Source organism: Rhinichthys klamathensis, unplaced genomic scaffold (assembly GCF_029890125.1).
Source record: "Rhinichthys klamathensis goyatoka isolate OS25496 unplaced genomic scaffold, OSU_Roscu_1.1 h1tg000003l_1, whole genome shotgun sequence".
Classification (NCBI taxonomy): domain Eukaryota; kingdom Metazoa; phylum Chordata; class Actinopteri; order Cypriniformes; family Leuciscidae; genus Rhinichthys; species Rhinichthys klamathensis.
Window position 1 is genome coordinate 4609836 of NW_026606556.1, and position 17854 is coordinate 4627689.

At 37.9% G+C, this 17854-nt stretch overlaps 1 protein-coding gene across 1 annotated transcript; it reads right to left on the reverse strand.

The window, feature by feature from the left end:
- Positions 1 to 1193: 1193 nt before the first annotated feature.
- On the reverse strand, positions 1194 to 17735 carry actr2b (actin related protein 2b). Its single transcript, XM_056249844.1, has 9 exons — positions 17579 to 17735; positions 14804 to 14914; positions 8386 to 8601; positions 7080 to 7152; positions 6807 to 6943; positions 5619 to 5768; positions 3512 to 3657; positions 3155 to 3287; positions 1194 to 1615 (listed from the first exon to the last, which is right to left on the reverse strand). The coding sequence occupies exons 1-9, from the start codon at positions 17624 to 17626 to the stop codon at positions 1445 to 1447; spliced, it is 1185 nt and encodes a 394-aa protein (XP_056105819.1). The 5' UTR covers positions 17627 to 17735; the 3' UTR covers positions 1194 to 1444.
- Positions 17736 to 17854: the final 119 nt, after the last annotated feature.

Genomic DNA, 17854 nt, shown 5'->3' on the forward strand with positions numbered 1-17854 from the left:
TGGAAAAAAAATTCATTTTATTTCTGCCCTTACATTACAGGCAGACAATAACGCATTTGTCTCTCTGTCACCGGACTGACGTACAGAACAACACATCCAGTCGTGAACGGGGCTCATTACAGCTTATATTAGTCTTTGCAGTAATACAGAAGTGATGATGGTGTCTGTCATAACCATTTGTAAGCTTTGGTGTTACATATTTCTATTACTCATCACTGATTGGGTCATTCCTGTCGCACACTACTCTTACTCGGTCACTGGAATTAATATGCTTGTGTTGTAGTTTAAGGAAGCGTTTCTGTAAGAGTTTTTAGAAACACATTCTAGCTAAGATCAGACACTTAGACTTCATGAATTTAAAATCAAAACATTATTTAGACAACGATGCCTAATTGGATGGAAATTAAAATGTAAAGTTGGCCATTACTCAGAGAGGAACTGACACTTCAGAGTAATTGCTATTTTTTCATAATAACGATAATATTATAATTTCTGTAATTTTATCAAATTTATCAGAAGTGTTTTAGAGTAGCACAAACCAACTAACAGCACAAAACATCACAGAATTCATAGCTAATACTTAAAGAAGCTTGTGCTCGGTTTTCCCATTTCCCCGGTTCTCATATTTTTGAAAGGTTTAATATTTCATTCAATATATTAAGACATTTTTATAATTTGTCATTTAATGTATACACTATCGTTCAAAGGTTTGGGGTCGGTAAGAATGGTTCATTTTTATATTTTTTGAAATAAATTATTATTATTATTTTTTTTAAAGCAATGATGCACAGGTCCAGTAAATGAAGAAAATTCAATTAAAAAAAAAAACGTTTTAAACAAATCCTGAAAAAAAATATATATGAAGCAGCACAACTGTTTTCAACATTGATCATGATCAGAATTGTTTCTTGAGCAGCAAATCCGCATATTAGAATGATTTCTGAAGGATCATGTGACACTGAAGACTGGAGTAATGATGATGAAAATTCAGCTTTGCATCACAGGAATAAATACATTTTCAAATAGAAAATAATACATTTTCAAATTGTAATAAAATTCACAATATTAACTTTAAGTATAATCATTTTTAAAATCACATACTTGTTGTGCCTATAGTACTTCTTTCAAAAACATGAAAAGATCTTACCGACCTCAAACTTTTGAACAGTAGTATATATTGATTATTATTATTATATAATGAATATATTCTACATTATGTGAAGGGGACATTAAAAAAATGCACTGCAAAGTAGGAATGAAGCGACCGCCACTCGTACGTCAGTGCAGTGACAGAAGACCAAATAAAACATAATACAAAACCTCCTCAGTACCATTCATAATTCAAACCCATAAATCCACACCTGGTGACATGATTGCCTGGCAGAACAGGCTGAACAAAGGAGATGCGAAATAGATGCAGGGGTCGAGGGCCGTTTATCCGTGCTTATCTGACGGTGACGCCGAGCTTCTCCAGAACGCGCACGCCCTTTTCCTGATACTCTTCCCGCGTCAGCCAGAAGTTGTCCTTGTCTTTCATGATGTCAGCCAGCACCGCTCCACCCAGGAACACCATGTGCTTGCGGCGGGGAGGGTCCTCGATCCGGATCTTGAATTTCTATGGGGGTATTAAATAGACAGCGTGACGAGAATTTCAGGGGAGTGGAATAGCATGGACACTGACCCACATACCAGAAAACGGTTTGAATGGATCTCTTTAATGCATATAAAAAGCACACTGTCCGGTTGGGAATCGAGCGGCCAACCCAAATGGGAGAATAATGAGGTGTACGGTGTATGTGGAGCCGTTCTGTGTTCATCCGGCTATAAACAGGTGGCTGAAAGGGTCTCATGGAGGCCTTCATGTAAAGTCGATTGCTTTTTAATTAGCCTTAAACACAGTTTCGGGATAGGCAGACAGACACGTCGCTCGGGCGTATCGGCATGCCATCTGAAATTGATCATCTATATATAGCGGCCTGACATGCGGCCCACTCTGAGGCTCCCCAAAATGCTTTTCCAGGCCAATGGCCAGGTTTTAAATGTGATGGAGCTCAGCTGGGCACTGTGGCGTTCTCAGTCTGTTTAGCGGGACAGGAGCAGGTGACGCAGCGCCACCTGCTGGTGCACAGGAGGCATTACCACACATCTGTGTGCCTTTAAAAAGTTCAAAAAGTTTATTTTATCCCAGCTTAACCCTATAAAGTCTAATGTATCATATTTGATATGTACATTTCGAACAACATGATCTATCTAACATCTAGTTCATGGCTTCTGTTGTCTGACTGATAGTTTATACTTTTATAGTAAGTAAAAGTCCTTTTAGTATAATTGTAAAAAAGGTCCTCTTCCAGGTCGTGATGCACTGTGAATTCTGTACTGATTTGTATTAAGTAAACATGAGAATAACTTTTAGAATATTAGTCATATTTCAAGATGAACATTTACTGAAGCAATAAGGTTTACTTGATTATCCACGTCAGGTTTCATCCATCAGGCTTTTGAGGAACATCTATTTGTTCACCTCTCAATCATCATTGTATTGCATTGCATTATATGTTATCATATACAGAGCTTTGATCATAAAACTAAACATTTAAATATCACCTTACAAAGAAATATTTTTGGGAGATATAGAGTGACAACTGATATTCATATGCAAGTAGTCTGCTATACTGTTATAAAAATCACATTTACATTACAAGCTATCAGAATTTCATCTCACTTTTTGGCCATAGAAATATCAGCAAATGGACCAAATTGCATATATTTGCTCAGTTTGGGTCTTTGGGTGTTTTTTCTTACTCAAGTATGAGCTCTGTATTCTCACTATATCACACTTTAGGAGCCAAAAAAGCCTGATATATCAAATATAATACTACACACACACACATAAAAGACTTTTTATAAAATATTATATCTAAAGCTTCTGTTCCGGACTATTATTTTTAATGTAAGGCTTTGCAGAGTGAACTATCAGAAGAACCACTTGATTTAAACACCGACTCTGTGGCACTATCACAAAGTTGGTAAGTCATGATTCACTATATCGTCCAGCCTTACTTAAAACTGTTAAAACTCAGATGCAAATGGGCTACTTTTGAACTCATGTTTGATGGATGACACATTTACACATGCACTGATTGGGCAAACTTACCGAGAGCTTGTCAACATCACCCTTCAGTACCCGCTCTAGATAAAGCTGCTTAAGTTCCCTCTCTAGTCGAGAGGGCAGACCAGGGTACATGGTGGATCCTCCCGACAGAACAATGTGTTTATAGAACTCAGCCCTGAGGAAGAGAGAGCATGATAAAAACATACAGTGAGGTTCATTGATACTGGAAGGGTAGAGGGTGAAGTTACTAAAAAACCAAGTGTTCGTCTTTAGGTTATCCTGTTATTGCTTGGTTTGTTTATTTTAGTGTCACATTATGATACATAGCTTATTGTATATTGAAGGGAGGATCAGATCAGCAACTATGGGAAGTGCTGGTGGTGTGAAATAAGAGCTCACCTTGTGTCAATGTCTGCCGCGTGAATGGTGTTGAAGAGCAGTTCGGCCACTCCGACTCCTTCCACATTAATGAGATGAGGCTGAAACAGAGCCTCCGGGGCCTCGAACCTCTCGCCTCCAACCTTAATGACCCGGCCATCAGGGAGCTGGAGGCACAGAGAACATACAGCCGTTTAGGGGTTTAAAAAAGGCAATATAAAGAGGATGTTCACACCTGTAGTTGTCACATTGGCATTTTTAACACCGAACCTAAAGATATTGAACCTACACAGCAAACAATGCTTTTCTTACTTGGTATTTTTACCTCGTTTGTTCTTTGCTCATCAAGAAGGATTGACTAGATGAGTAAAATGACGCAAGATATTATATCTTGGTAACACTTTACAATAAGGTTCATTAGTTAACATTGGTTAATGTATTAACTAACCCTGAGCAATACATTTGTTACTGTATTTGTTCATCTTTGTTAACGCTAGTTAATAAAAATACAGCTGTTCATTGTTTGTTCATGTTAGTTCACAGCGCATTAACTAATGTTAACAAGATTTTAATAAAGTATTAGTAAATGTTTAAATTAACATTGACAAAGATTAATAAATGCTGTATAAGAGCAGGTCATTATTAGTTCATGCTAACTAATGTAGTTAACTAATGAACCTTATTGTAAAGTGTTACCTATATCTTGTTTTCTGAAATTAAAATTAAGAGAGTTTTTGCTTAAAACAAGCTAAATTATCTTCCAATGGGGTGAGAAACAAGCAGGTCATTTTGCTTGTTTTAAGCAAAAACTCACTTTCTTCAGAAAACAAGGTATAATATCTTGCATCATTTTACTTCTCTAGTAAATCCTTCTTGATTTAAGATTTTTTTGATATTTGGACTGGAAACAAGACAAAAATACTATCTATCTATATATCTATACACAGACATATATAGTCATTTATATAGTTGTCATTTTATATCAGCAGCAAAAGCCTCGCAAATATAGTGTGATTTTAATATATATATACATACGCACACAAACACATATATATAGTAAAAATCACAATATATTTGTGAGGCTTTTGCTGCTGATATAAAATGACTACTTCTCTAAAGATGTTATTAGACAAGATTTGTGATCCTTCCTGTTTTTGCATCTTAGAGTTGTGAAAAAAAAGCTTACACAGCCCTAACATTATTAAAAGTTAAACGTTATTAAACTGTCTCCAGTGGCAACAGGACTGCAAGTATATATGTTTTATGACAAGTATGTAACCTGGCTGATAAATACTGTGGTATATAACCACTCCTCGTGTCAACATTCGGCTGCTTTCTTATCACATGCCCCACACTACTTCAAATTGGCCTTGATAATAAGATGTTCCTGTTAGACTGAGCAAAGTCTCAGGTCTGAAGGGTAACCCACAGCGAGCCGAACTGTGATGACTAATGAGAAAATGGCGACAGGGTGCGTGGGAGTATATAAAGAGCCCATTGAGGACTGTCCAGAGGTCGGAAATGCAGAGCTTCCCAGCTGGGGAAGGATTGTGGCCACGCAGGAAATGATGTTACATGCTGGTTAAGCAACTTCAACACCACACGGCCTTCCTCGTTTCAAAACTTGTTCTTTTGATTCTCTTATTCCCTCTAAAAGAAAAAGTTCAGAAATGAAATCAAAAGAAAAATACCACACCCATACCTACAAACTCAAAAGAAAAGAAGGAACTTAGCCCAGTTTATGTGACAAGTAAAACTCTTGACCAACTGTTGCCCCCTTGAGACCACTCTGCTTAATTACACATCCAGCAGCCAATCAGAATCCAGCAGTGTGTGGCGTCTCACAGACAGGATGTCAAAGTGTAGACTGAAGAATTTCCCCGCTGCTAAATCCCATCCAAAGAGCATCTCACCATGGAAACGCAGAACACTTACGTGTCCCAGTGGGAAATCTGTGAAACCACATACTAAAAACTCCAGCCAGAAAAACTTCTGCCTCACAAACTGTAACTTTCGAACATCTCAGCAAGAAGGATACTTTCACGCTGCAGGCTGTTAACACCTTTTTAGAACGCAACCTTGCGTTAAAAATGGTTCATGAAATTCTTCCCAGTCACATAAAACTGACCGTGTAGGTCTCCACCAATACGGTGGTCTCCAGGGCGAGCTTCTGTTCCTGCTCGATGTTGTATCCCACGTAGCAGAGATTCTCCTTCATCATGCGCACCGTCTCGAAGTCTGCCGAATGGTTGAAGGCGTAACCTCGCAGCAAGAGCAACTGTGTGATGCCAAAAAACAAACAAACATGTCGGAATGTAAGTCACGTTTTTTTTTTATCATCTGAGGCGACTTGCGACGTTTTCCAAAGCCGGGCTCTGAACGTGTTCAAGGAACGAGAAGAAAAAAGGAAACAAACAAAATCTTAATAGGAACAAACAAAAACAAAATCAAGTTTAATCATTTTGAGCATAAATGCATATTTGAAATGACTTTTAACTTGTTAATAATGTTATTTATCTTTCTGTTTAATATTATGCTTCAGCAGTCAATTTACCAATCATTGTTCAAGCTCATTTCACAGCTTTTGGATCTCAGGAGTTTTTTCCGCGGATATGACACCAACCGTTAAAACATTACATTTAAGTGAAAATTAATGGCATGTAATATCCAGCCTGGTGTGTCTTTTTAAACCAGAGAAAATTGCAGGTTATTGTAGAACCGCTGCTTTAAATAAGTAAACCATGTTTTTAAAGGTAGTATTGTGACTTTATGTACGGTCAGACACTTGCATGTGTCGTTAGATTATTAACATTTGACCAAAATCAAGCTTAAATTGAGTTTTTTCACCCGCGAATGTCTGAGATTTGTGTTTGGTCAGCCATTACAACGGCCGCATCTGAGGCAGTAAGTGCATCCCATTACGTTTTCATCAACTCACAGCTTACAAAGGTTATTGTAGCTATGTATGTGTATTCACACACGCTGTTCTTTTAGTTTAGCTTTAAATAAATTAATTTAGGATTGGTGTTTATAATGAATGCCACTATAAATTATGTTTGTTTTATTTCTCATTCCTTCTAAATACTGTTAAATTTAAAGGATTTGTCGAGGAGTTACGGGAACTATACTTTTAAACACAAAAACATGCTTCGTTTGAATGGCCCTTAGACTGAGTAGTTGCTTTAACATGTTATTAGGGAAATTTAGGGAATCGTGGGACATCTAAGCTCTTTCGTGTTAAATGAGGAAGTGAAATGACATACTTCACATTATTTAAACCGAGATGCTGAAGCATGTAAAGTTAAATATTCCATACCTTAATGAGATAGCGTGTTATGTCTCGTCCCGCAATGTCCAGTCTCCTGGTAAGATGGGGCAGAGAGAAGCCCTCGTACACGGGACAAATGTGGGTTACTCCATCGCCCGAATCCACCACCACTCCTGTCAAAAGGCCTGGGTGTAGCACAACAGACAAATATTGATATAATGTCCGAATCAGCGACGCACTGATTGCAATAAAATGTTTGCCAATTCAACATTGAGCAATAACGTTGTGTACACGGTTAATACAGTGCATAGGATAACTCACCTTGAGCATAAAGTGTTAGCACAGCCTGGATGGCGATGTAAACACCTGCAAACTGGTACGTCTCAAACATGACCTAAAGGGCAGTGGGACAAACAAAGAAAAATATATATATGATATATTTATTCATCTTAAAGGATTAGTTCACTTTTTAAAAAACTTTTGCTGATAATTTACTCACCCCCATGTCATCCAAGATGTCCATGTCTTTCTCTCTTCAGTCGAAAAGAAATTAATGTTTTGATGAAAACATTCCAGGATTTTTCTCCATATAATGGACTTCAATGGTAGCCAAACGGTTCAAGGTCTAAATGACCGTTTCAGTTCAGCTTCAAAGGGCTTTAAACGATACCAGACGATGAATAAGGGTCTTATCTAGAGAAACGATCGGTCATTTCAAAAATAATTAAAAAAGTTAAAGTTTTATAGGCACAAATGCTCGACTTGCGAACTCTCCTGTTCGAACTCGTTCATCAAAATGAACGAATCTTTTTTCGAGTCAATGACTCGAAAAAAGATTCATTCATTTTGATGAACGAGTCATTGACTCGAAAAAAGATTCGTTCATTTTGATGAACGAGTTCGAACAGGAGAGTTCGCAAGTCGAGCATTTGTGCCTATACAACTTTAACTTTTTTAATTATTTTTGAAATGACCGATCGTTTCTCTAGATAAGACCCTTATTCATCGTCTGGTATCGTTTAAAGCCCTTTGAAGCTGAACTGAAACGGTCATTTAGACCTTGAACCGTTTGGCTACCATTGAAGTCCATTATATGGAGAAAAATCCTGGAATGTTTTCATCAAAAACATTAATTTCTTTTCGACTGAAGAGAGAAAGACATGGACATCTTGGATGACATGGGGGTGAGTAAATTTTCAGCAAAAAAAATTTTTAAAAGTGAACTAATCCTTTAACAGCATTTATTTGAAATAGAAATGTAACAAATGTAAAAATGTTGACTTTCACTTGACTTAAAATTAAAACTTATGAACAGGAGTGTATATTCATAATTTAGGGCATCAAAACTCTTATAAAATACGCCCTTTTCAGCATTTTTAGTGATGTTTTGATAGGCATTTTTCTGTGCATGTTTTCACACACAATTTTTGGATATATTTAACACTAAAAGTAATCTCATGAAATTTAACAGTAATAAGAAACTTATGAAAATTACCATTATGAACAAGAATTATAGCAATATAATAACTCAGGTTAGGGGCTTCATTTGTCTTTATGGAAAAAATGATTTCTTAATTGTTTTCTTTGGATTACGGCGTGAAATGTGACGAATGGTCTGACTACACACCTCTATGATCTTCTCGCGGTTCTTGGTCGGGTTCATGGGAGGTTCTGTGAGGAGGATCTTGCAGTTGCGCGATTCGATATTGAGCTTCTCCGGGCCGAAGGTGTAATCCCATAAGTGCTTCATATCATCCCAGTTCCTGACGATGCCGTTCTCCATTGGATAGTTCACCTCCAGCATTGAGCGCAGTTCACTCGCTTCATCTCCCACCATCAGATCCTGAGTAATCAGAAGACAAAGGTTAGAAAAACCATCTCGGCTCATATAGCTATGATGACGAAACCGGAGGTCAGTGATATAGAATCCGTCAAAAACACTTCAATGTGGCAGCTCAGCATCAGCATTTCCACAACAGATGCACGGCACCGGCAATCTCATGTCCCACAGCTGATCCACTTTGGTGCAGTTAGGGTTTGGGTCACGAGGAAGCCTTCGTTACGGCTCAAGCTCACGCTGGGATGAGATGGGCATACGGACAGATGTTGCACTCGTTCACTAGAACCAGCATGCACAGAACAGCAGATCTCCATGCACAACAACATGTTAGTAATTTGCATTGACCACCCTTTACCCCAGATAAACTCTCACATGTTTAGCATTGGCTTTAAAGGGGTCATGAATTGAATGTTTTTCTATTTAATAATGTTTCCTGAGGTGCACTTTTAATGTTAATATGATTTTTACATAAAAAAAATTGTCATAATTTAGAAATAAAAGGCATGATTCCTAGCCTGATTTTAGCCTCTGATTTGAACGCTCTGTTTGAAGGGGCGTGTGAGTCTGTGTGAGACTCCAGTGTATACGCCCACTGCTGTGATTGGCTGCTGTGAGACTCCAGTATATACGGCCACTGCTGTGATTGGCTGCTGTGAGACTCCAGTGTATACACCCACTGCTGTGATTGGCTGCTGTGAGACTCCAGTGTAAACGCCCACTGCTGTGATTGGCTGCTGTGAGACTCCAGTGTGAACGCCCACTGCTGTGATTGGCTGCTGTGAGACTCCAGTGTGAACGCCCACTGCTGTGATTGGCTGCTGTGAGACTCGTGTATACGCCCACTGCTGTGATTGGCTGCTGTGAGACTCGTGTATACGCCCACTGCTGTGATTGGCTGCTGTGAGACTCCAGTATATACGGCCACTGCTGTGATTGGCTGCTGTGAGACTCCAGTGTATACGCCCACTGCTGTGATTGGCTGCTGTGAGACTCCAGTGTGTACGGCCACTGCTGTGATTGGCTGCTGTGAGACTCCAGTGTATACGCCCACTGCTGTGATTGGCTGCTGTGAGACTCGTGTATACGCCCACTGCTGTGATTGGCTGCTGAGAGACTCCTGTGTATACGCCCACTGCTGTGATTGGCTGCTGAGAGACTCCAGTGTATACGCCCACTGCTGTGATTGGCTGCTGTCTGTGAGACTCCAGTGTATACGCCCACTGCTGTGATTGGCTGCTGTCTGTGAGACTCGTGAATACGCCCACTACTGTGATTGGCTGCTGAGAGACTCCAGTGTATACGCCCACTGCTGTGATTGGCTGCTGTGAGACTCCAGTGTATACGCCCACTGCTGTGATTGGCTAACGTAAGTAATACATGTGAAACTCTCTCGAAAAAAGAAAGTTTTTACTATTACAGCTGTCAAGATTAACGAATTGTGAAAAAGGGAGTGTTCTTTTTTTTAAATCACTATCTGTATATAATTTAATCACAATTTAAATAACATATTTTAATGCTACTAAAGAGAAACAAAGTGAAGTTGATCGTTTAGTCACTGGCTTGATTTACTGATGCAGAAACAGCATTGAACGATTTTGAGAAAGAAAATCGCTCTGAACTTGAATAATTACACATCAGAAATCATGTTTGTGACGTTGCGGACGGATCCATATCGTAAAAGTCTGTTTGCAAAGCCTGCGCTGAAATTGCGACTGAATTAGCAAATAATCCACAGTGAAATGCACCGAATACAACAGCCCTGCTGAGACATTCACAAAGTAAAAAACACATTCCTAGCATTAGGATCCATCGGAAGGTAATGATATTGATCCTGTGTCGATCTTTACTCGTTCTCATGTCACTATTCACTAACGCACCAGTGGGCGGCACCAAAGACGCGGTGATGTAGACGTAGGCGTTGATATTCTTCTGCAAAAGCGGTCTTTCGCTGCCCTATGACGTCATAATTCCACACTTTTCAGATCCAGGGTACCCCCAGGATCCTCCAACTTAAATTCAAGGCTTTTTAAGACCTTTTTAATACCATTTCAAATGAAATTCAATGCCAACTTCGTACCCATTCCGACAGAAGTATGAGGGGAAAATGTCAAATCTGTGTACATTTTAAACCCTAGAAAATAATTATGTACAAGGAGGCTACTTGACTGATAATTTAAGTAAAATGTTTTATTTAATTCATTTAATACATACGCAACAGCATTGTAGCGCGCACGTGTATGTAGGCCAGTGTAATTTTGGCAGCCATTTTTTATTTAGTCTTAAGACGAAAATGTTTATTGGTCTTAATCACATTTGAGTCATCCAGTTTTTTATAGTTGTAGTTGACGAAAAGTCTTTGCATTTTTTGTCCACTTTTAGTCAAACTGCAGTTACTTTACTTTTGGTAGTTATTTTATATGTAGTCTTTAGACAGAAAATGTCATAATAATTATTCTCTCTAGGCCAATTCAATTAGGCTTATGAGAAATTATTGACATTGCACGACTTTAGCAGTAGCACTTGTGCAGTTCTACATAATTATCACTTTTTTTACCTTTGTAATACCTTAAAAAAAGACAGAAATAATGCTTTAAATAAAACGATGTTCGTTAAATTTGCAATGTTAAAAAACATTAAAATCGCCAGTAGGTGGCAGTAACTCACTATCTTTATGAGTGAGTCTTTGAGTCATTCATTAATTGGATCTCACGATTCGTTCAAAGCCACATATTTCGTTGCAAAACAGAGCAATAAGCCTGACAATGCTGTTTTAAATGTGGTACATCACTTAATGTTACCCTTTTTTCTTTTCTTTTTTACTGTTGTATAAAATCAATGTCACATTTGAAATCGTGTGGATATTCGGGAAACATTGCATTCTTGCTCGTATGAACACTGGTGGATATATCAGCCTGCATTTTGATCGCAGATGTAGTCGCACAAACAGCGCAAGCGGCTCGTGACAGAACACAGATCGACTGGATGACACTTTAATTCAAGTACAACATTTTAAATAAAGATCGCTGAATGCCAACTGTTGTCAACCAGCTTGTCTGTGTTTTCAGATAATCTGCGCTTCAGCAGTGTAGAGAGAGAGCGTGCGCAATCTGCGCATGGTTGCCAGATACTATTGAAAAGACCGGGTAGAAAGTATGTTCTTTTAACAGAAAAGCTCGTATTTGGGGTTTAAATTCTGTCATTTGTGGCCACAGCGGATTAAACTAGGCTAGGTACTATCTTGTTCTGTACCTCACTTGCCTAGTAACGGGTGCGCACGCGATCGCTTTTTCTGCTATGACGTGGAGCGCGAGGTGCACTCAACCAAAATTGTCTCTGACTCAACGTTGCATACATTTTGAATTAGCCTACATTAGTAACAGTTAATTTAGTTACGGTATGAACTTAATCCTAGCAAAGGCAAAAACATAAATAAGACCTTTGTAACGAAATCCAAGACTTGATATACAAAATTCAAGGCTTTTAAGGCCTTAATTTGAGATGATCAAATTCAAGACTTTTTCAAGGCTTTTAAGACCCGCGGGTACCCTGAGATCATATCGTTTTCTGGTCTTGGTTTCAATAAAAGCTGTTTTTGGAATAACAAGGAAGTTTTGAGTTTTGAAACTTACATGATATTTTTTATAGTATAACGACCTCGTAACTGTCAAAAGATCAAGGAAATTTTAATTCTCAATTCATGACCCCTTTAATACCTGTTCACACCAAAGATGATACGTTTTATTAATTGTTCTAATTCCACACCATAACTATAACGACTGTTCTTTTAACCCTAATTGATGGAGTGTGTTGCTTTGTATTGCTTAAACAACCATCTAAGAAGACACATCATGGCCATATTCCAGTAGACTTTACAGAGAGCTTGACTCTTGCAAAAATGTACGCACCTCTTGATGGAAATAACATCATCACAACATTTATTTCCATCAAGAGGTGCATCAATGTTTGGTCAAGATCTTGTATTAACAATGCAAGAGTCCAGCACTCTGTAAAGCCTCCTCCAGCACATCTCAAAAACTTTCAGTGTCTGGACTCAGAGGAGACAATTCATGTGTGAAAATGATTCTTGTTGCTCCCTCACAACCATTCTTTCACAGTTTAACCCTGATGAATCTTGACATTGTCTTCCTGGAATATGGTCATGATGTTTCTTCATACATGGATGTTTAAGAAATGAAAAGCTACACACTTCATCAATTATGCTTAGAAGAACTGTTGCCAAACATATAACATGCTAGAAACACAATCACTGCAATAATGATCCAGTCGTAGACTCTTCATCATTTGCCTATTTAAATCCAAAGAGTGACTTCTTTCAGATATACACTTTGGTAATAGAGATGCTTGTCTGAGAGAACATCTCTAATAACTAGGCAGGCTTTGAGTGTTGAATGAATCACTGAATGTTAATTGTATGGATTATCACGTCGTGCACGGGTACAGTGTGTTCTTTGGCACCGGCACAGGATGTGTCTGGTAGTGCCATGTGTTTTCAATGGAGCCCCGCTGTCCTTAAATTTCATCTGTCTGACTAACTTCCTGGTTACAGCACACTTTCAGCAACATTGTGTTCATCTGAAAAGGCATATTCAGGGTTGTCTAGAAGTGTTTTGAAAAAAGGAGCTCTGCGTGTACCATCTCTTGTGAACACTGCTACCAATGCATCTTCCGTGACACGTCAGAATCTATTTAGAGCGTATTGGTTTTCTTCTAGTTCCTCAAACATTATTCTAGAGGCCAGAGGACACTGAACAGACAGACAGGATGATGGGCAGCTACAAAAAGTGCAGAAACATCAACATTTCCCTCCATCTTGAGGCCGACTTCTGCTAAATCTATTTCGGACCGGAGAAGGAAATTAAGCTATAATGTCTGATGGGGATATGAATAGTTGCCAAGTTCTGTGAAAGACATTTGCAGCTTTGAAACAGAAGACAAAGTGCACTGTGGCAATTTAGATCAAACAATACAAAAAATAAAGGGCTGGGCGATACATAGAATACTCACAATATATTGTGCAATGATATAGAAAATTGCAGTTTCTTTTAGGGCTGTCAAACGATTAATCACGATTAATCGCATCCAAAATAAAAGTTTGTGTTTACATAATATATGTGTGTGTACCGTTTATAATTATTTTGTATATAAATGCACACATGTATATATTTAAGAAAAATATGTTATTTATATATAAAATGTTTATATTTATATAAAATATACATTATATATAGGCTACATTCAGTCTATATACAGTATATGCATGCAAATATTTCTTAAATACACATGCATGTGTGGGTATTTATGTATTAAAAATAATTATACACAGTACACACACATATATTATGTAAACACAAACTTTTATTTTGGATGCGATTAATCGCGATTAATCGTTTGACAGCCCTAGTTTCTTTTACTGAAGTTTATAAGGAATGAGAAACTGTACAAAATAAATCAAGAATCAATAGTAATCGGAGATCAATAATCTGCAACACCACTGTAATACTGCATGGTGCAACACACTCTCCTCAGCAGGCGATGAGTGTTAAACAGAGCAAACGTCGAGCTGCACTTACCATTTTTTTGTTATTCTACTTTACCATGTGAAGAACAAGAAGGAAAGAGTGTAAGTATTAAAAGAAGGTCGAACAGGACCGAATGAAGGCTTCATTTAAAGTCCCCCTGTGGTGAAAATCAAGTTTTTAATATTGTTTATATGTCTATGTGGTGTTTTTAATATGCTTTAAGACAAACCGTGTGTAAATTCATAAGTCGACAGCATTGCTGAGTATTTTCTCTTTAAAACTGCAGTGAACCGAAGACGCGGTTTGAAATCGCTGGTGTATCTGACGTCACAAACCACCTTGACATCAATGACATCAACGTGCCGGCGAGCTTTAGCATATCATTAACAGAAAACTAGCAGGGTCTCGAGAGATGCAAGGTTATCCCGGTATATTTTACTGTTGATATTTGAGTAGATTTAGCAATATAGAGGGTATATGATGCGGGTGTATTACGATGTTATAACAAACTATATGCCTTGACTACAGGGGGACTTTAAAACAACCAAGCTAAAAGTTTTGAACATCACTTTTGAGAATCCTTCAATACACAGTATTCTCTAACAAACTCCAAATTGATCGTATGAGCAGGCAGAGAGTAGACTGAGTGCGAGTGTGGACCTCACCTTAATCTCAATGTTGCCCACTTTAGTTGTGGATCGGATGATGGGACGGCCCACCAGTGCTGGGAAGATGTGCTCTGGGAAGTTGGATCCGGCATAACCACACTTGACAAACTAAAGGATTCAGAGAGAGAGAGAAAAGTAATGAAGAATACTGTGTTCATCCTCTACTTGTTAAAAAAGGAGAGACAACAAGATAGCAAAACAAAACTGAATTTGATGCCTTTAACACATCTTGATGATTAGCCATTGTTATGGAGGTTATATGTTAAATGCAACAACAACAAAAAAGTATATATATATATATATATATATATATATATATATTTTTTTTTTTTATTAATAAAAAAATATTATAAAATAAAAAAATATTTTAAAAAAAACATTATTATTATTATCAGTCACTACAATATTTGACCAACTAGGTTTTTGTGATTACCGGATAAAAGTATCAATTTCATAGAGATTGCACTCAAAAATAGCAATTTCTAGCAATTCCACAGATGAGCATAATTAGAAAAACTATATTTAATTGTATAGAATTTTTCCTGAATTTCCAATGACAAATGGCCTGGTTTTAATGGCTTTTAGAATGCTACAACACACATATGTTTTATAAAATACCACAAGGAGGACATAAGTTTGTAGGCCAATCAGGAAGTTAGCATCACACTGGTTCCCTCCATTGCATTTTTCCATTGGTTAACCAACAAAAATGTATGATTCTTCATGTTTTGTTCATCATGATAATCTTCACAAATAAATAGAACTTTTATGATCTAAATGGAATCACCAGAATTAAAAGCTATAAAGAACTACACCACAGGAACATGACTTCAACATCACCATTGTTGTTTCCAAATAATCTGTCAATCTAAAACAAAGCAGTTTGATGTGATGACATTTACTGTCCTGACATCCTCTGTATCATAGATATGTATACGTAGATCGATGCCACATTCGAAAGCTGCAAAAGCGTCGGTCAACGTGTCGTCACTTAGTGTGTTAAACTTTCACAAGTGTGAGAATGTGTTGGTTTGTGTTTTTATATGTATTAACTCAATATTATAGGATTTTATACTTTGGTATTGTCATGTTAGCGGACACCTTCATCTTGTTGTATTGTGTTAGTTTAGCAAAATCATCTGCTGAAGTCTGTTGAAGATATAAAGAATCATACAAGTGTCTAACTACGGTTGCATATTGCATATATATATATATATATATGTGTGTGTGAGTGTGTCTGTGTGTGTTGTAGTCCCATTTAGCCACTTGTTAGCAACTGCTTTCCACAAGAAACATAAAAATGACCACAGACCTTAGGCATTTAACCAAAAATATTGTAAACATTAAAAAAAAAAAAGGTTTCCAGGTTTTAGGACTGACTCCTGCTGCACTTTATAGTTCATACTGCACTTTATAGATACAGCATGTGATGATCTGTACATTTTTATAAATGTGTTCTTAATTTAAATTCTGTCATCACTTACCATCAACTGTTTAGTTACCAACATTCTTCAAAATATTATATTTTGGGTTCAACAGAAGAAAGAAACTCATACGGGTTTGGAACAACATGAGGGTGAGTAAATGATTACAGAATTTTAATTTTTGGGTGAACTATCCCTTTAATTGTTTTGTTTTTTTGTTTATATAGTCATCATACCAACAAATATGTTTGCATAAAACTCACTTTGCATAAAACTCAATAAAAATGTCACTTGTTTCTATGCACGATAACACGATTCCAAAAATGGTCTGAAGGCTTTCAGGCTCATTTATTGGTCAACTAACACTGCTTTCTCTGTGCAAGCTGTGGTTTTAACAGGTGACATCACTTCCTTCTGACTCGTTGTGGCTCTTTATTTCATTGGCCGTCCGGGCCCAACCACTTTTAGTATTTACTGTAATAGACTACTAAAATATTCCTTGATCACATTATTCCCAGATCTCACTGTTTGCATTCTGATCACGTCACTCACTAGCCAACTATGACGTCAAAATATATGACCACGCCCCCAAATCCCAGGGTAAATTATATCAGGCATCAATTATATTATGTATGATGTCTTCATTTTATGATCTACCAATACAGATCTTCCCCAGCATTAGTGAAACTCGATTTAACTTACACAGCTATACACCGAAAAGGCGCGAGAGGAAGTAACATCACCCGGTGCTTGCAATATGCTAAACGTTATCAAAGCAAGTGGATGATCCATAAAAGGCAACATTCATAGTGGATGGGAACAGCATGTTTTAACTGTAGCCACTGTAAAGCAAAATTAATCTCAATGATGTATTATGATAGCAATGACAGGAGAAAGCTAGCAGGCTGAGATAACGCTGCTAGCTGCAGGATTGAGCCCTCGGGGTTTTGATCATGCAACCGACCCATAATCGAAAAAACTAAATTATTATTTGTGTGCCATTGTGTTTATGTTATTATGCATGTAGTTAGCGATTTATCAGGATCATATAACGTTACCCAAATCACCCCACATTTCACAGCAACTGTGCTGCTAGCATCTAATGCGGACTGTAATGCGCTGGTTTTATCTTAAATATGAGAAATAAAGAACATGAATCGCTTCACAGTCGGATAACACCGAGTTTTCGGCAGAGATGAATATAAGGGCAGCTGTCACACATTCCTTATATATGCGCTAAGCTTTCAGGACTTCCTGTTAGGGGTCTGTCTTCCTCACTCTCATTTAACTTTAGCCAAAAGCTAAACGAGCCAAAAATAAATGACAGGTGTTAGAGCTGCGAACGTACCCCTGTTCCGTTATCACAAACCACCACTTTTCTTCCTTGGCTGTCCATCTTTCAAAGCACCGGAGCCGTCAGAGGCAGCCGAAGTTTCTGAAGAAAGTGCCCGTGCTTCAAGCACTCAGCAGCAGCCGCTTTCACTTCCTGTTCCTGACACTCGCGCGAGCAGATCAGCCTGTTTTTTTTTCTTTTTTCTTCAATGCCCCGCCTCCTGCGTCCCGATTGGCTACTAAGACTTTCCAAGCGGTCTACGATTGGACAGCTGATGTGTCATTCATATAG

Bases quoted from the DNA above. Each gene is read 5' to 3' on its own strand.
- actr2b (XM_056249844.1), bottom strand. From the start codon at position 17,626: ATGGACAGCCAAGGAAGAAAAGTGGTGGTTTGTGATAACGGAACAGGG. The intron at 14,915-17,578 runs GTACGTTCGCAG...TGAATCCTTTAG, and splicing joins TTTGTGATAACGGAACAGGG to TTTGTCAAGTGTGGTTATGC. The intron at 3,288-3,511 runs GTGAGCTCTTAT...TCTCTTCCTCAG, and splicing joins GCGGCAGACATTGACACAAG to GGCTGAGTTCTATAAACACA.